General features: G+C 43.6%; 6 protein-coding genes across 6 annotated transcripts; 4 read left to right on the top strand and 2 right to left on the bottom strand.

Moving 5' to 3' along the window:
* Positions 1-7,556: 7,556 nt before the first annotated feature.
* Positions 7,557-9,698, top strand: PEX2_015120 (lysine--tRNA ligase KRS1; the record flags this gene model as incomplete). The annotated part of the gene is made up of 5 exons (XM_016738788.1): positions 7,557-7,778; positions 7,843-8,576; positions 8,626-9,150; positions 9,303-9,628; positions 9,688-9,698. 5 exons carry the CDS (start codon positions 7,557-7,559, stop codon positions 9,696-9,698), a joined length of 1,818 nt encoding a protein of 605 aa, XP_016602682.1.
* A 985-nt stretch (positions 9,699-10,683) lies between these two features.
* PEX2_015110 (uncharacterized protein) lies at positions 10,684-12,025 on the top strand (the record flags this gene model as incomplete). Its single annotated transcript, XM_016738787.1, has 4 exons — positions 10,684-10,926; positions 10,978-11,010; positions 11,075-11,117; positions 11,184-12,025. 4 exons carry the CDS (start codon positions 10,684-10,686, stop codon positions 12,023-12,025), a joined length of 1,161 nt encoding a protein of 386 aa, XP_016602681.1.
* Positions 12,026-12,426: 401 nt separating this feature from the next.
* On the bottom strand, positions 12,427-13,989 carry cox15 (cytochrome c oxidase assembly protein cox15; the record flags this gene model as incomplete). The annotated part of the gene is made up of 2 exons (XM_016738786.1): positions 12,427-13,540; positions 13,613-13,989. 2 exons carry the CDS (start codon positions 13,987-13,989, stop codon positions 12,427-12,429), a joined length of 1,491 nt encoding a protein of 496 aa, XP_016602680.1.
* A 333-nt stretch (positions 13,990-14,322) lies between these two features.
* PEX2_015090 (uncharacterized protein) lies at positions 14,323-15,792 on the top strand (the record flags this gene model as incomplete). The annotated part of the gene is made up of 3 exons (XM_016738785.1): positions 14,323-14,836; positions 14,902-14,985; positions 15,041-15,792. 3 exons carry the CDS (start codon positions 14,323-14,325, stop codon positions 15,790-15,792), a joined length of 1,350 nt encoding a protein of 449 aa, XP_016602679.1.
* A 520-nt stretch (positions 15,793-16,312) lies between these two features.
* On the top strand, positions 16,313-18,041 carry abd1 (mRNA (guanine-N7)-methyltransferase; the record flags this gene model as incomplete). Its single annotated transcript, XM_016738784.1, has 3 exons — positions 16,313-17,733; positions 17,787-17,953; positions 18,007-18,041. The coding sequence occupies 3 exons, from the start codon at positions 16,313-16,315 to the stop codon at positions 18,039-18,041; spliced, it is 1,623 nt and encodes a 540-aa protein (XP_016602678.1).
* A 234-nt stretch (positions 18,042-18,275) lies between these two features.
* On the bottom strand, positions 18,276-18,974 carry PEX2_015070 (VOC family protein; the record flags this gene model as incomplete). The annotated part of the gene is made up of 1 exon (XM_016738783.1): positions 18,276-18,974. The coding sequence occupies one exon, from the start codon at positions 18,972-18,974 to the stop codon at positions 18,276-18,278; it is 699 nt and encodes a 232-aa protein (XP_016602677.1).
* Positions 18,975-19,406: the final 432 nt, after the last annotated feature.

The following is a 19,406-nucleotide window of genomic DNA, read 5'->3' as shown; positions in this document are numbered from 1 at the left end:
ATAAAAAATAGTAATTTATTTAAATAACTTAGTATTATTATAAACACTAAAACCTATCTTTTATACAAAAATAGGTTCAAATAGGTTATTATTGGGTTATTAGGTTTAACCTATTAGGTTTTGGGTTGGGTTAGGTTATAGAGGGCGGAACCTAAAACCTAATAGGTTGGGTTTTGGGTCAGAGGTTCCGACCTAAAATGGGTTCTGCCGAAGTCTACTCAAGGATATCTATGGATATCCTCATTGAGGATATGGTATTAGAATGATATCTAATATCCTCAACTTGCGGATATGGTATATGACCTGATATCCAATGGAGAGGATATGCCGCAGTCTACTCTTACCTAAGCCTATTATTCTCTAGTATCTCCTTATGATAGATAGACTCTGTACCTTCTAGCTTATATCATCTTACTTAAGTGCGCTATTTTTGAGAGTGGAATGAAATTGGAAGATCATGTACCTCTAGAAATAGGAGCATGATGAAAATCGAAGGCCATCAAAAAGTAGTTGTAAAGTAGATAGTATTGTGGGGCAAGGTGCTTATTTAGGCATAATCTGAGCGTAGACTGAGTGCTTAATAGATGCCTCTGAGCAGTCTCTGAGTAATCAGAGAGCGATCAGTGAGCATCCAATCAGACTCACTAAGCCCTCACTGAGCATTCACTAATGAGATTCTGTAAGGATCGCATGGTTTCTATTGGATAATCCTAGATGCTAGCTAAATGCAGTATTAATTACATAATCCTGCCAAGCAGGGCTTGGTCCAATATTAACCCTCCACTTATTATATGTTTTAGTGAGACTTGGCCAAGTGGCCAAGTCTCACTTGCCTGAGGCCCTAATATACCTAAGGCACCGAGAGTATACAAACCCTATAAACCTCTTAGGAGTATATCCCTCCCTACTAGATCTAGCTTACCGCCCTAGAAACTACAAAATAAGGCTATATAGACCTCCTAAATAGGTAATATAAGAGACTTAGTAAGATAAGGAGTATAATAAGGTAAATAAAGGCTTATTTAGTAGGGAGTAATAGAAACCTTATTATATAGGTTAATCTCGCTCCTTTATTCACCTAATAAGTAACTTCCTTTATTCCTACTAAGTGACTTATATTAAGTAAGTAATCTACTTAAGTATAAATACCCCTATCTTTCCCCCTAAAAAACCTCTTCCTCTTTTCTATTTCTTAGTCTTCTCCTATATTCTACTTTCTATTAATATCGATTAACTTATTAGTAAGTAATCTATCCCCTATCTCTATATCCTATCCTTACCTAGTACTAATATATTACTTACTATAGTAATAATATTATTCCTAATTATAAATTTACCTACTAGTCCTTTATTTAAACCTTTTAATATCCTAGTTAAAAGCTTAAAGGGTAATACTATTAACCTCTAGTTACTTAATACTTTATCTCCCTTATTAGCGCTTTAAGACTTACCTAGGTATATCTTCTTATCTTCTCCTTCCTAATAAAGTATAAAGCTAATTGCCTACTTAGAGATATCAGTTTCTATTATAAAAGGCTTTATCTAGTTAAGCTAGATAAGTATAGATATACTAATAAGTACTTCTTTTAAGTATATAAAGGCTACTTTATACTACTTAGTCTAAATAATTAAGTAGAACTTCTACTTATATAGTTCTTTATTAGCTTCTTTAGTTAAGTTATATAGTACTACCGCTATCTTAGCGAAGTCTTTAATAAAGCGCTTATAGTAAGTAGCTAGGCTTATAAAGTAATATACCTTATTAATATTCTTTAGCTAGGGCTACTCTTTAATTATATCTAACTTTATAGTAATAGCTTTTACCTAGCTATTTCTAATAATATATCTATAGAATTCTAACTCCTTAGTAGTAAATATATACTTTTTTGGCTTTATATAAAGCTTCTATATATATAAGTATTAGAGTACTTCTTTTAAGTAGGTATAGTACTCCTCTAATATCTTAAAGTATATTAGTATATTATCTAGGTAGACTACTACTAACTTACTAAGGTATAGCTATAGTATCTTATTTATTAATATCTAGAAGGTTACTAATATATTATAAAGTCTAAAAGGTATTACTTACTATTTATACTTACCCTAAATAATATTAAATACTATTTTTAGTACTACTCCTTTAGCTATCTATACTTATTAGTACCCTATAACTAAGTTAATCTTTATTAAATATTTATCTTAGCTAATAATATCTAGTAAGTCCTAGATCTTTAGGATAAGGTATCTATTCTTAGCGGTAAGCTTATTAAGGCCCTAGTAGTTAATATATATTCTCTATACTCCTTTAGGCTTCTTAATAAATACTATTAGGAAGCCCTATAAGCTAGATAATACCTAAATTAACCCTTTATCTAGTAAGTCCTTTACTTACTTCTTTAGCTCTTTAAACTTCTTATAGGATAGGAGGTAACGTATTTCACCCCATAGCTGGATAAACCCTATAGCTGGACACCCTAAAACACCATAGTAAATGCGATATATTACAACTTAATATCTCAACAACAGTAGTCTATAGTGACTTTTACTTCTAGTTCAATGCTATTTAGGTATTATATAGCGTCTTTATAGAGTTTTGAGGGTTTCTATAATTGAAATATATATATTTCTAGCTTTTAGTAACATAATTATCGGTAATTTTTGAAATGATGATAATATAGCCTCTTAATTTATTTGAAATTGATATATAGTACTAATAAGCCTTATCAATGGCTACTGACAAGTAAGGAAATAAAAGAAATGTGTGGTTGTTGTGATACAAGTGTAGAATATATCGCATTTACTATGGTGTTTTGGGGTATCCAGCTATAGGGTTTGTCCAGCTATGGGGTGAAATACGTTAAGTATTTATATTTACTAGGTTAGTATTACTAGTATCTATATTATAGATAAAGCTACGTTTAGGGGGTAACTCCTTTAGTAAGTTATTAGGGAATATATTAGTAAACTTCTCTAATAGCTTAGCTAAATAAAGGTTATTTATTAGAGAAATAAGGTTTTTATAATTTATAGTATAGAAGACTATATACTTAGTATTCTTATCCCTTAAGGCCTAATAAATATCCTTTTTTATTAATAAATTTAAGGTCCCTCTCTCTTCCTTTTCTAGTACTTAGTAGTCTACTATATATACTTTATACTTCCTACTCTAATTAGTAAGCTATATCCTTTTTATAGGGAAGCTAATATAAGGGTTATATAGGTATAAGAAGTTATTATTAAGTACTATATTATATCCTTCTATATTAACTACTTATGCTATCTTTACCTTAGTCTACTGACTAAAGTAGACTACTAAGTTTATTATTCCTTATATATATAAGGTCTTACTATTTAGTAATAATACTAGTAGTAATCTATACTTATCCTATCTTCTACTTAAGTAATAGGCAGTTTTTATAGATATAAATATATAGTTTACTCTGTAATCTAATAGTATATAATAAGTAATTAGGTTTCTAGTTAAAGTAGGGTAATAAAGAGAGCTATTAAAGAAATTAAGGTTTTCTCTAAAGGCGTTCAGCCTTATTATCGCTCCTTTTATATACTATTCTTCTTAGGCTTAGCTAAGCTAGTTATATTACTTATTAGGATAATATAGCTTAGTAAGTAGGCTAATAAGCTTACCTAAGCTTACTAACCCTAGCCTTTTCCCTCTATACTTTTCTTAGCTAGGTAATCCTATTTTAAGTACCCTTTCTTACTATACTTATAGTAAGTTCTTTTCTCTTATATAGCTAAAAGGTCTATAGTATTAGGGGATAGTATAGCTTATCTACTTCTTAGGTACTATATAGAGTAGTTATACCCTATTACTTCCTAGGTAGACTGTTTAAGTTCTAATAAGAGGTTAATAGTATCTTTAATATTAGTCTTAGGTTAACCTTACTACCTAAGCTATTCTACTTAAAGGGTAGGGTTTAGTCCTAATACTAGTTATAAGATATATCCTTACTCTAAAAGACTCTCTAATAAGTTATAGGAGAGCTCTAGTAAGGTAGTATAGTATATAAATAGGGAGTTATTCCCTTATTACTTATATATATACTTATATAAGTAGTCCGACTCCGCTATCTTTAGCTTAAATTTAGTTCGAATCTAAGTTTTAAAGCCTTCCTAAGTTATAATTTACTTACTTAGTCCTATATTTACTTACTAATTCGCTATCCTCTACTTTATATAGGTATCTCTAGCTAGTAAGCTAGAAATAAAGGCTAGCTTATAGGCCTTATTATCGCTTCGGCTACTTACTATTTAGCGGTATATAAAGTAGTTATTAATATTATATAACTAGTAGTTAGTAGTATTACCCTTCTAGCTACCTTAGTACTTATTTAGTTAACCTAAGTCCTTAAGGTAGCTAGTAATTTCTACTAGATAAGGACCGGTTTTTAGGTTCTAGATAAGACCTAAGTTAAATAATATTAATATTATAATAATAGCCTTATATTATACTGTTATTATCTCTAGGTTATTAGCTACCTATTAAAAGATCACTATACTTTATAGGGGCCTTAGTAAGTAGTTAAAAGCTCTTTATATATTTAGTAGTAAGTAAACCCTAAAGACTTTAGGTATTACTATTAGGCTTACTATTAGGGGTATTTCCGCTTATAGGAGCTATTACTCTATACCCTAGAAGTATTAGTTCTTTATTATAATAGTCGACTTAGTTTATTATAGTTAGGGGTTTAGTAAGTTAAGGGTTTTTAGTATTAAAGATTTTTACTTTATATTACTTCTTTAACTACTTCTATTTTTTAGGAGCCCCCTATTTCTACCTCTAAAGATATTGTGATTCAGAAGGGATCGCATGAGTTTTCAATTCAAATAGGGTATAGGCGGATATATACTAATAGATATAGGTATCCAGGACTACCAATATAGTATCCTACGGCCCCGTTCGGGTACATCCGGATCCGTATTCCGGTCTAATCCGCAGATTATATATCTAGAATAAATCTTATAGATCTTATCCTCCCCTATTAAATTAGAACTAGTCTTTAATTCTATATTTTCCTATATAAGTTCCTTTATATAGGTAGTAATAGGTCTATATACTTTAGGTTCCTTCCTTTATTTATTTAGTCTTTTTACCTAATTAGGTAATATTAGTAAGATATAGCAAACTACTAGGAATAGCCTAAAATAGCTTATAAAAGCCTAAAATAGACTCCTAAGCTTCTAAAATAGTCTATAAAAGGCTTCCCCTAATCCTTTATATATAATAAAGTATATAAAATAGGGTTATACCCCTTATTCTTTAAAAGATAAAGGAAATATTTATAAAAATAGTAGGTAGTAAGATTTTAGGGGGTAATCCCTCCTTTAGTACTTTATAAGGTTTATTTAAGATTTATTTAAGGGTATTATAGATAAGGAAGTAGCTAAACCCTATAATAACTAGGATATTTATATCCCTACCTAGCTCCTTAGAACCTTATATTATCCTTATATAAGTACTATAAATAAGCCCCCTAATATCTCCTATAACTCTATTTATTCTTACTTTTTTTCTTTTACCTTTATAACCTCCTATCCTTACTATTAATATACTACTTTATAGGCAGTTTTCTATTAATTTTAGTAGGGTTTTATTAGTTTTAAGGTTCCTAGACTTAGTATATAGCTTAGTTTAGCCTATTCTAGACTAGTAGGGCCTTTTTAGCTTATATCTTAGGTAGACCTGGCAGTGACCCTCCGGGTGGTCCATGACCTTGGACCCTCCGAGGGTCCAGCGACCCGCCAAGACCTAAATTTTGACATAAATATATATAAATCATGGTTTATAAGCATATTATTTCCTAATTAGGATAGGTTATGCATGCATAATTTCCTTGGCGGGTCCAGAATCCGGACTTTGGACCCTCCTTAGCGTCTTGGCGGGTCCAAATGGAGGGTCACTGCCAGGTCTAGATAAGACTATACGTAGTAACAGCTCAGTTGAGAGACAGATCATTGACGTTAGAGGACCAGCACAGGCAAGTATAACAAGAGAAAAGCTTCTAACATAACTGTGACCAGTTAGGCAGTGCGTAACACCTAGCTTACTGTGGGAGGTAAGGCCTTAGTAAGACATGCTACCAGATAAGATTCTGTAAGGATCGCATGGTTTCTATTGGATAATCCTAGATACTAGCTAAATGTAGTATTAATTATATAATCCTGCTAAGCAGGGCTTGGTCTAATATTAACCCTCCACTTATTGTACGTTTTAGTGAGACTTGGCCACTTGGCCAAGTCTCACTTGCCTGAGGCCCTGACATGCCTAAGGCACCGAGAGTATGCAAACCCTGCAAACCTCTCGGGAGCACACTAAGCTCACCGATTTATCATGTGACTAGTCTGAGCGGCTCAGTGAGTCTGAGCCCGGACTGAAATCTACTCAGTGAGCCTGACTCTGAGCGCCCTCATAAAAGCAGCGGCAGCTAAGATAGGAAAGCCCCACCCAGCAGAGGAAATCAAGTACGTATAGCTACCTAGGTATTGAGCTGCGATCATCTTATTTTAGGTCAAAAGCATGAGTCGATTAACGGATTATGGAGCTAGCCTTAAGAGAAAGTCATAATACTTCTCACTAAAGTGTTCCGCATAAGGCTTCCATAGGCCGCTGAGTCTGCGACATCTGCAACACCTAGGTATTCAGGTTGGTATGTAAGAATTGGTGTACTCCATAGGTAGAAGTAGCTACTGCCTATATAAAGCTCTAGCCATAGTAGCCATCTCAGGTCATCAACACTATACTATGTATTTCATGCTATCTCTCTATTTGTTTTCCACATTCCCTTTTAGGTGCAGCATTCATTCCCTTTCTAACTTCGTGAGACTTGGTCTAACATTATATAATAGGTCAAGTATCAGTAGTTCGCTGTCTTTCATTGTCTATACATTGGATCTTTCGCCCCATGTAATTCCAGATAGCGAGTCTCATGTACTATTCTAATAGTACTAGGAATATCTGCCTAGCGATTAAACAAGGGGAACAGAATATTATTATCTAAACTAGCTTCCTAGCTCATTTATATCCGTAGATATAGAAAAGTCTCTTGCACAAAGTGTGCTTTTTTTTACCACCTTCACATACATATAAAAGACATGCAAAAATACATTTAAAAAGACCAGCTAAAAGGACATCACAAGTCTGCAACCGCGGCCGACTATTCTTGTGTTATAGAAGGATTTGCTACTACTGAGGGAAGAGAAGAACGCAGATATACCCGTGCCCTAAACCCTAAATTCTAATTATATCTACGAACTATGCTCGACAATGGGGAACGAGGTAGATTCCGGGTAGTAGAGCACTATTTTAAAATAAAACCTATATATACATATGTAGCGAACATATAGTTATTTTAGTACGTTCATGAACGAGTGCACGGGTTAATTTAAGAATGAGTCACGAAAGTTGGAAGACCCCCGCGCGCTGGAGAGGTAGTAGGCAGCCGTCCAATCAGATTCTGTGCCGATCCCGCCCAAAAATTCCAGTCCTTATCCCACCATCCCACCATCCCACTTTTTGTTCTCTGTAACCACACATCATGGCGGATTCCAACCCTGTTCAAGAGGCTACGGCCTCCATTGCCAACCTTCTTCTCGACGATGTCACCGGCGAGAAAGTCTCCAAGACTGAATTGAAGAGACGCCAGAAGCAGCGTGAGAAGGATGCCAAGAAGAAGGAGAAGGAGGCCGCTGCTCCCCCCAAGCCCAAGGCTGAAAAGAAATCATCCGCCGAGGATGACGAGGCCAACTTGACTCCCAACGTTAGTGCTGTTGCTTGTAGATCAATTCCCTATTTCCGCAAAGCTAATTAATATGTAATTCCAGCAATACTTTGAGATTCGCAGCAAGAAAATCAACAAGCTGCGCGAAACCAAGCAGCCGGATCCCTACCCGCACAAATTCCACGTCGACACTGACCTCCGCAACTTCCTCAAGGACTATGAGGGTCTCCAGAAGGGCGAGCAGAAGCCCGATGTCACCGTTCGCATTGCTGGTCGTATCTACACTAAGCGTACCTCTGGCAACAAGCTGAACTTCTACGATATCCGCGCAGAGGGTGTTAAGGTCCAGGTAATGTGCCAAGCACAATTCTCCACCGGAAAGCCTTTCGAGGAGCAGCACGAGCTCCTTCGTAGGGGTGATATTGTGGGAATCGTGGGTTTCCCTGGCCGAACTAACCCCAAGAACCGTGACGACGGTGAACTTTCTATCTTCGCCACTGAGGTTATTCTTTTGACCCCTTGCCTGCATGCCATTCCTTCCGAGCACTACGGCTTCCAGGATAAGGAGCAGCGTTTCCGTCAGCGCTACCTGGACCTCATCATGAACGACAAGTCGCGTGAGATCTTCCGAACAAGGGCAAAGATTGTCACCTACATCCGCCAATATTTCGATAGCCGTGACTTCACTGAGGTTGAGACTCCTATGATGAACGCTATTGCTGGTGGTGCTACCGCTAAACCCTTCACTACCCACCACAATGACCTTGATATGAACCTCTTTATGCGAGTCGCTCCTGAGCTTTATCTAAAGATGCTGATTGTCGGCGGAATGGAACGGTATGTCGATTTTTTTTTAACTTCCTCGAACACAGACTAATAAAGTCAGCGTATATGAGATAGGACGACAATTCAGGAATGAGGGAATTGACCTTACTCACAACCCTGAGTTCACTACCTGCGAGTTTTACCAAGCTTATGCGGATGTGTACGACCTGATGGATTTGACCGAGGACCTTGTTTCCGGTCTTGTCAAGCATGTGACTGGTGGTTATGAGACAGTATTCCACACTCAGTCTGGCGAAACCTACAACGTGAACTGGAAGGCGCCTTGGCGGCGCGTGGAAATGATGCCTGCTCTGGAGGAGGCCTGTGGCGAAAAGTTCCCTGCTGGTGACCAACTTCACACTCAGGAGACAAACGAATTCCTTAAGCGCATTCTAAAGAAGATGAACGTGGAGTGCTCAGCTCCTCAGACCAATGCCCGCATGCTTGACAAGCTGGTCGGTGAGTTCATCGAGAACACTTGCATCAACCCCACTTTCATCACTGGTCACCCCCAAATGATGTCGCCATTGGCCAAGAAGCACCGTGAGCATGACGGTCTTTGCGAGCGTTTCGAGGCTTTCGTTTGGTAAGTGCTCACTCAACTTGTGTTGCTTAAAACTTCCCCGTTCCTTCCAAAATTTCCCGACTCAAAATTGGTCCAAATTGCCCCACCTGGATTGGCCAATAAGCGTTGAGTATTTTCCGAGGGGGTAGTCGCTAACTCAATCTCAATTATAGCACCAAGGAGATCACAAATGCTTACACTGAGTTGAACGATCCCTTCGACCAGCGTATGCGCTTCGAGGAGCAGGCCAACCAAAAGGACCAGGGTGATGATGAAGCTCAGATGGTTGATGAGACCTTCTGTCAATCTCTCGAGTACGGCTTGCCCCCGACTGGTGGCTGGGGTATGGGTATTGACCGCCTGGTCATGTTCCTTACCGACAACTACAGCATCAAGGAGGTCTTGACTTTCCCCATGATGAAGGATGACAAGACTGCCGCCGAGCCCAAGACTGCTGCTGAAGTCGTCGGCATCGAGCCTAGTCCTGAGGAAGGAATCCGTATGTTATTAATATCAGCAAATTTCCACGAGCCGATATCACTGACGATGAATATACAGCCCACAAATGAATAAAACGACATGATTGCCCGAGCGGACGAGGTTGATGCTATTGATTTGTGATGCGTCGTGGGGTTTGCATGCACTTCTCTGTTTCATGATGAATGCAGCAAATAAAATAGGTTCTCAAGAATATCAAGGCGACACAGCCAATTTTTAAACAATATTGTATGTGTGGAGTGCGAAGCTTTAATAAAGACTTTAGTATGGTGTGAACGTTAGGAGCACTGTGAATATAGGGTTTGAGAGACGTATATAATATCGTGAATTTACGAAAGAGGGTGGCAGAGAGTATATCGCGTGGTGGGGGGAAGCTCTGTGTGTCGAGATGACCGTCAAGAGAGAGAGGGTCACGTTTGTTGAGACCATTTAATATTGTAAGAACTGCGTACGTGAGTGGTCTGGCTGGTTGGCACTTCGAAAACAGAGACGCTCGAATGTTAACGATGGCCTCGACGGAGAACCCTATGGAGCGCAAAGAGGAAGGCCGAATGGGTAAAGTTTTTGGACTCATTACCTGTTATAAAAGATCTATCAAGGTGTATGGTGGATGTGAGAAAGATCTAGACTACGAATTTGGCAGGATCTAATTCAAGATCAGTAAGACTGAGGTTATATCAGATATCTCTTCGCCACAAGGCAGGCTGTGGACTCACGAATAGTTAGCCCTAATCAGATTGACTGCAGATCGATCAGGTGTTCAATCTAATCAATTATATCTGTGCTGTGCTTTCGAGGGTTCTGATCTGTTTGCCTACCCTCTAGCGGTCCTCTCCTCAAACTACCAAGCGTCATCCGATCCCATGAGACTGTATATAACAATGCCCAGTACAACTTGCATCTGAGAACCTTCATCAACCCCAAGCCTTTTATCTACACACATTCATTTCCATTTCTATTTCGTACATCCCCATCCTCTTCCTTTTTCTATTTTGATCAAAGCAATACTTTCGTCAAATTTCATCAAGTACCATCGAGCACAGCTCTTTTACAATCATGGGTCATCATACCATGCCTCTCCCTCGCATCCCAGACCTGAGTCTCCCATCTTTTCGAGAGCTCGACGAGTCTGTCGAAGCCAACAGGCACAACCAACCGAGCTCGCATCCCCCTAACAATATGTACGATGGAACAGGTAACAGTTCCTCGTCTTCGCCACAGAAGATGACTACAATTCCCAATCTGTACCCACCCTATCCAGCTAATGGATGGCTTGTCCCGCCTGACCCCAGCCAGAATGTTTGTATTCATCCATCTCTCCCTCGAGATATCATGCTAAACTCTAGTCAGGCGTTTCGAGCGCCCGGATTTACCTACCAAGACGTGCGTGCCGAATATAGATATCCGAGAAAGACAATACCATACATAGCTGACTTTCTAACAACAGGTCTCTACCGGGGTGATTCAACGCAATGTGAACGTGGACAGAGGTAAGAAAGAGAGAACAAGAACCTATATTTCAGGCCAAAAGTCTAGCTTACAAGCCCATTCTATAGAGAACCATCCCACCCCTCACCTCCCTCACCGGTTGAAGGAAACCATGCCATTGCAGGTATCCCCAACCCCCACGCAGTCGACTCTTAGTTCTGCACAGACAACACTCCGCGAGCAGCTATCTCCAAACACCCCGGTGTCATCTATCCCGGAGAAGATATCCCCCAACGCGCCACGACAAATCCCAACAAATCGGGTCACACTGAAGCAGGTCAACCGCCAAAGGATCAACCGCGATGCGGCCGCCAACCACCGAGTCCAGAGACGGCGAGTCAGCGTTCACTTCTCCGAGGTAGCAGCCCACACCGCAAAGTGCGATGTCTGCAACAAGCGCAACAAGAACGGCATGTCTCGCTGCCAGAACTGCGGCTGGCAAATCTGCCGCAAGTGTCTGACCGACCGAAACGGAGACCGAACTCACGCTTCCTTCGGAGCTACCCATGTCCCCGAGGGCGGAGGCGATATGGCCATGTCTTTGTCATCTGTGAGTGGGAACGAAAACCGCCGATCCCCGGAGTCCAATGCTGAAGTCAGGGCTGCACAAACCCTGCTTGATCTTGGATCTTTTGGTAACGCAACCGGAACTACTGCTACAAGCGGCGATATGAAAGGTAATGCAGGTGGACAGAATGTGTTTACTGCACGTGGCCGAGTCTTGCAGAGGCAGGTCGATACTTTGTCTACTGATTCTGATATGACCTTGTCAGTTGTTGGAGATGAGGAGTGGTGGCGTCAGGATGAGTCTGATATTCCTATTGGGGAGGATGGTCTGCCTGTTGGATACATCATAACACGTCGTAACCCTGCGCGTGCTGCGAGACCTTCTACGAAGATGGCGGAGTAAGTTGGTGTGGATTTGCTGTGGCAGGCAAGAGCAAGGAAATGTTACGGAGATCTGAAAATTGAATGTAAAAAAACGGTGGAAGGCAAGTGTGGAGAAATGGAAGATGAGAACCAAGAACTGTGGGACTGGGAAAGGAGAAGAAAACAAAGGAAATTGAGAAAAACAAAGAAACGGATGAGCGCGCGTTTGGGATATCAAATTTGGATAGGAAGGTCAACCAATAACATTCTTTTTAGTTCAAAATGTGTTTTTACAATGAATGCGTAGTTATGCTAGTTATACAATAAGACTCGAGCATCGCTCGAGTCAACGAATGAATGGAGATGGTATCAAGTACCAAGGAGATTGATCAACACAATCAACCCTGGTCGACATATTCATACACTTGAGAGGCAAACTTCTTAGACTCTCTTCACAGCAGAGGCAGCTGTGCTAGAAAGCTGCTGCGAACGAGCCTTCGCGGCCATCTGCAACAGCTTGGCTGTACGCGACGGATGCCAGACTCTGCTGCCCAAGATAACGACCCAGGTCAGGAGGAACAAGCTGCCAGCCTGGTGGGCGGAGGCAAGCGGAGTGGGGACGAGGTAGAGAAGAGTAGTAATACCGAGTCCGACCTGGCAACAGGCGAACGCGAACACGCCGTGGACACCCTTTCTAGCAGGTGCAGGCAGGAAGCGCTTCATGGTGGGCGAGGTGCGGGTGTAAGCCAACAAGGCGCAAATGGCAGTAAAGGTGGTCACTGCGAGGGCGCGGTGGTCAAGCTGAACAAGAGAAGGATTCTCGAGCATGTTGCGCCACCAAAGATCGGAGCGGTCCTCGTGGCGGGAGTAGCGGGCATCGAACAGCTCCTCCTTGGGAGGTGTTAGTCCTTTGCCCATCCATGGGAATTCGTTATAAATAAGTCCAGCATCAAGACCAGCAACAAGACCGCCAGAAATAACAGTTGTGAAGACCAAAAGAGCAATACCAGCGACAGAGCGGCGGAAGAAGGCCAGCTTCGGGTCGCGCAGCGCATTTAGTTGGTTGATTCCGGCAGCTGGGTCGGCGATCAACCGATTAGACCGCAAAATAGCAAGACCATTCCACAACATGGCGACGTAGCAAACGAAAGCAGCACCCAGGTGAGCAGTGAGACGGTATTGGCTCACTCGTGGGTGACTGCCCGGAGCAAAGAGATCATCCTTCAAGCCAGACTTGACCATCCACCAGCCAAGGAAACCCTGGAAACCAATAAGACCAGCAATTCCGAAGAGACGCAACGCCATGGGCGTGGAGACCTTCTTTCGGGCGACGAAGTAGACGGCAGGCAGCACAAACGAGATTCCGACGAACCGGCCCCAGAGCCGGTGAATCCATTCCATATAGTAGATCGACTTGAACTCGGATAGAGTCATGTTCGGGTTAAGCAATTGAAATTCGGGAGAGGCGCGGTACTTTGAGAACTCATCTTCCCAGTGTTCCGCATTCATTGGGGGGAGGGATCCGGTAACAGGTCGCCATTCGGTAATACTCAATCTGTGCCAAAGTTTGTCCCGTCAGCATTCGAGGCTCACTTTTCGAGAAGACAAAGCAGTCCATTCCACGTACCCAGATTCTGTCAACCGTGTCAAACCACCGAAGACCACAATTCCAAAAACACTGGCCGCGCTGCCTAGAAGCCAGTAGGCCACGGCCTTGTCACTAATTTTGGGGAAGCTCGATTTGGCTTTCGTGGCGCCCTCTTCGACCGCCTCTGCAACGGTTGGTGCGGCATTTGAGCGTTTGATACTGGAGGTGAAGAATTTCTTATTGTTCAGAAGGTTCGATTGAATCTTGCTGGGTTGGCGGAACTGAAGGGCACCGAATTGGCGGATTGATTTAGCTGCGTAGCCCTGACTTGGGAGGCATTGGGATGTGAAAAAGTCCTTAGCCAAACGAGGCGCAACACCCCGCCATAACGACAGAGAACTCCCCAGAGAAGCCATGGTTGAGGCAGATGAGTGAAGAAGAAAGTTGGTAAAGTTCGGGGATTGTACGATGTCGCGGAATGCGTCGGCCAATCAGCAGTGGAGCATTTGTCGGAGTGGAATAGCACTGTCAGCAGTACACAACAGCTGGTGTAATTAAATTGATAATTAAGAGAATAATGATATCTATACCGTTTGAATTAGAACTAAGCGTGGCTATCCATGTATGGGCCCAATATCGATGTTGCTGCCTCAGGCGGATACACCTCGGGCGTGATGATCGCCGCAGCTCCAACTCTCCGCGTTGTATTGGTCCGCATCACTTGACTTGCTTCCCAACACAACACCAATATGTCCTACGCTCTGGAATCAAAGAAGCGCAAGTTCCATCGTGTTCTCGAATCAATATCCAAGCCTCTTACACCTGACAACGCGCCCAAGCCAGCCCCTGCGACGCCTACGACGGTGCAAGAACGCATCTCCGCCAACTTATCAATCAAGAAAGTACGCTTGGCCAGTGCCGACCGCTCTGATCTCACAGCAGTGCGCAACTCAATCCACAAAATCTCTCGACCAGCGCACCGAATAACCTCCGCAAATTCGAATAAGCGCCCAACCTTTGTCCCTTGGGACCGCGAACGTTTTCTCGAGCGATTAGAGACCTTCCGCCGTGTTGACCGATGGACTTCGAAGCCGTCTCCGATCAATGAAGTACAATGGGCGAAGCGTGGTTGGATATGTACAGATGTTATGCGCGTCAGCTGTGTGAGTGACTGCGGTGGCGCAGTCGTCGTGAAACTTCCCGATGAAATCGATGAGCTTGATGGCTTCAACATTGAGAAGGTGGAGGAGCGGAAGGAAGTCCGTGAGTACTCCAACAGATTGCTGGTCCAGCTTAATGGGGATATATGCTAACCTACACACCTGCAGGCGCGAGGCTGGTGGATGAGTATGCGAAAATGCTCAGCAGTGCTCATGGTGAAAACTGTCCCTGGCGGAACAAGAGCTGTGATGGTGAGTTTGAATAGGACACTGAGAACATGACATCCCACGACTAATATCAAACCAGCCACTATCCAACATCTCCCTTTAACCAATTGCGATGCTGCCCTATCGGGACTCCACGAGCGATACAAAAACATCTCGGAAATGGGCGATAAATTACCAGCTGAGGATATCGTTCAGACCCCAGAAGGACTTGACCTTGATGTCCTTATTAAAGGACTTCCCGAAGAATGGTTCCAAGAAGCCGAGCAAGCTGCTTTATCCACCAATGGAGAGACTCAGACTACACACATCAACAACCAAGACTCAACAGAAACACCTAAAGCAGTCAATCGAGCTGCCCTGGCGCTAGCATTGCTAGGCTGGGATACTGCGTCCGATGGAGCTGCGGGGTTAGTCTGGTGTGGCGCATGTTTCCGTCGCCTTGGGTTATGGATGTACAAACCCAAAGATAATGGAGATGTTACCGTCTACACTTCCCTCGATGTGGCCGGCGAGCACATGGAGTACTGTCCCTGGATTGACAATGTAGCGCAAAGTGGCACTGGGCGGCCAAACGAGAAGTTGGCGGAACTACGTGCTGGGTGGCAGATCGTCGTGGAAGCCGTAAAAGTCAAACACCGCCGCAGAGTTCGCACCATGGCCTCCACCGATACATTGCGGACTGACATAGGCACTCCCATGGAGCCTGCAGGCGAAGAAGAAAACGCGGATGCGAAAAAGAAAGCAGACCGCGAGTGGTGGGCGAAAATTCGACGAGTGAGACAGGTTTTGACGGCCAAGTCGCCAAAACGGAAAGCTGTCTTGCCTCAATGATCTTGCACTCTCATCTTCATTTCTATTGAATAGTACATTAATTGGGAGCGCGGGTTTTATGAAGAGGGTCAGAGTGCATCTTTTAGCGGCTTGGGTTTCTTTCAGATATTTCCGATTTATGGTCATTGTGAGACACGATACTTCGCAATGATTAGAATACATTTATCTCATAGTCTATATGTTTATATGTTTATGCAATCTAATCTCAAGAATCCATGAAGGTTGTAGACAGATGAAAGAGAATTAGGGTTCGGTTAGGACGCTCTGATTGGACGAGATCCGGAGCTCATTGGACTTTCTTCGGACTCCCAGCTGCCCATTATTCTGATATATCTCTGACTTCCACAACTCCGGAGGCAATATTTCTGTGGTTTCTGTGAAATCCACCTGAAACTCTCTATTCTTCTAATATTTTTCTAATCTCGGCATACCCCTTTCTTTCTTTCCTCGCCAGATTCTCACGACGATTGTTCTCCCGAATCACTTCTTTGATCAGTCAACAATCCCTACCCACGTCGCCATGGATCATCCCAATGGAAATGGAGCTCATGATGGAGCTCCCGGCCGGTCCACCCCCCGTTCGCCTGCCCGCACAAATACCACATACCCTCCAACAGATAGCGGTAGACACAGGAGCATCGAAGGAGACGGTGCGGCAGACGGATCGAACCATTTATCAAGTGCAGCATCCAAGCGTAAGAGACTCCAGGAGAGACACCAAGCCCTCCGTAAACGGGGCCGAACTCCGCCGTCAGTATTCTCGCGCCGCAACCGCTCCCGCAGCCCAGGTGGCGCTCCCCCACGCGACGACCGACGCTCTCGATCGCCATTACAGCCACGCCGCTCTCCCTCCCCCGATGCACCGCGTCAACGCAAGAGACCGGGTGGCGGAGCACGACAGGGACTCTTGGACCGTGAAACACTACGCCGCAAACAGGAGGAACGTGAACGTGCGGAGCAGGATGAGGCTATGCGCAACTCTCAGCAGCGCGGTGTGACGGACGTGGTCCGACAACACTACAACGCGGTTCCCGAGAGAGGCCGTGAGTGGCGGAAGACAGAGAGTAAAATCAAGGGACTACGAAGCTTCAATAACTGGGTGAAGAGTACTCTGATTCAGAAGTTCTCTCCCGATGAATCATTTGTCGCACGATTCGAGGACAGCAAAGACTGGGCGAATGACAGCCAAGGGCCGCCGCCCCCTGCTGATCAAAAGCTTCTTGTACTGGATCTAGGCTGTGGTAAGGGTGGCGATCTGGGCAAGTGGCAGCTGGCGCCTCAGCCGGTTGACCTCTATGTCGGTCTTGACCCTGCAAATATCTCGATTGAGCAGGCGCGAGGTCGGTACGATCAAATGCGTACAGGCCGCGGTCAGCGAGGCCGTCGACCACCTCAGCCAATTTTCCATGCCGAATTCTACCCGAAAGACTGCTTTGGCGAGTGGCTTGGTGATGTCGACATCGTCCAGCGGGTTGGTATCGACGCTAATGCCGGCCCCGGTGGATCTATCATGGCCTCTCGCTATGGCGGTGGTGGCTTTGATATCGTCACATCTATGTTTGCCATTCATTATGCCTTTGAGACTGAGGAGAAGACACGCCAAATGCTCAGCAATGTTGCGGGTTGCTTGAAGAAAGGTGGTCGTTTCCTTGGTGTTTGCCCCAACTCAGACGTCATTACCAGCCGCGTGTCTGCATTCCATAAGGAGCGCAAGGAACGCGAAGCTGCCAAACCTGCTGAGCCGGAAGGCCCCGAGGACGGTGAAGTCGAGGAGGATGAGCGGGCCCAATGGGGCAACGACATCTACCGGGTTCAGTTCCCCGGCGCAACCCCCGAGGATGGAATCTTCCGTCCGCCTTTCGGGTGGAAGTACAGTTACTTCATGAAGGAGGCAGTGGAAGAGGTTCCCGAATACGTTGTTCCATGGGAGGCTTTCCGAGCGTGAGTGTCGGCTATAATCACGTTCTACCACGCATAACTAACTTTTTACCTAGTCTGACCGAAGATTACAACTTGGAATTACAATACCGGAAGCCATTTTTGGATATCTGGGAGGATGAGAAGAATCACCCCGAGCTGGGTCCGCTCAGTGAGCGGATGGGCGTAAGAGACCGCACGACTGGTGCTTTGAATATGACAGAGGAAGAGAAGGAGGCCGTCAGTGAGTAATCCCCATATGTGCATTCCTTTTCTCGACTCCTAACAGATGACTAGGCTTCTACCATGCATACTGCTTCTACAAGGTATAAGCTCTCATGGATGCTTTGAATATTCCATTTGTCGCATGTGTAAAATCTCCATTGCTCAGCATTTGTATTATCAATTCGAGAGAATCATCTTAAATCCCAAAATAACTAGAGCTTCCAACAACACTTATATGACATGAACCACCATTAGAATCCGCAAATAACCCCATCCACAGGCATTGCCACTCCACTTAACTTTCTCAATCAACGAGTCTACTATTCCAAAATTCCTCCCATCTATAAATCCTGCTGCTGAATCTCCACCACATTTCCATCGGGATCCGTAACCATCAAAAATATCTCAAACCCAATCAACCCCTGCGCCTTAACAAGCGCCTTTTTAGCCGCAAGATGCAAGCCCGCAAACTCCCCAATTCCCATCGAATTGGGCACAGGCCCAGTAAAATCCTCCACAGCCACGCCAACCCTCTTAAGAATCGCCACTCCCTGCTCTTCAAGATACGTCTGCGCTTGCACAACATCAGGAACAACAAGCCCAACATGTCCGAAAGTATTGGTCCTTTCAGTCGACGCAATAAGCCGGTCATCCGAGATATTGAACTGCACCAGCTCCAGCAGCCCGTACATATTGTTCTTGGCCACCGCCATCTCCGCCCCGGTTTGGAAACCGGTGCCGTTCCGTCCGCCTTGCGCGTAGCCCATGTAGGTTACGGAGTACTCGGCTGTCACTTGTGCGTCGAAGATATTGCGCATGCCTAGGATGTTGCCGTAGAAGTTCTTCATGGCGGGGAGGTTGGTGGTTAGGAGACCGATGTGGTTGAAAGCGAAGCCTTTTGTTGCTTCTGGGGCTGGGCCATCGTTGCCGATTGTGAAGGGGTTTGGGGAGTTGGTATCGCGGCGGGATGGGTTGCAGGCTTTGGTTGTTTGGATTGCTAGGAGGAAGAAGAGGGTGGCAGAGAGGGTTGAGATATACATATTTGAGGTAATTGGGTTTAATAAGTATGGTCTTTAGACCAAAAGATGGTGATATAAATGAGTATAGTTCGAGATATTTTCCAGGTGTTTCTACCCTTTATATATACGGACGCAATCTCAAAAAGCTGTGAACTTTGACTGTCATTGTCAAAAGACGTAGCTAGCTAGCTGAAAAACACCATAGATTCTATTACTGAACTTACTGGTCTACCGCACCTATACATCGCATGAGATAATGAGCTGTTCGGCTTAGTGGGGGCTGCGCGCAAGGCTAGCTTTATATGGTCAGACCTGGCGATATGCCAAGGCTGAGAACCAGCCTCAGGGTCTATGTTTCCTTCGAAAATTCTATGTGTTGTCCATTTTCCGGGCATTTAGAGTTGATTGTGGAGTATGATCGAGTCCAGAGCTGCGGGTGCAGCCACTGGGGTC

Source organism: Penicillium expansum (genome assembly GCF_000769745.1).
Source record: "Penicillium expansum strain MD-8 chromosome Unknown contig44, whole genome shotgun sequence".
NCBI classification, from domain to species: domain Eukaryota; kingdom Fungi; phylum Ascomycota; class Eurotiomycetes; order Eurotiales; family Aspergillaceae; genus Penicillium; species Penicillium expansum.
This window is presented reverse-complemented; position numbering and strand designations above follow the sequence as displayed.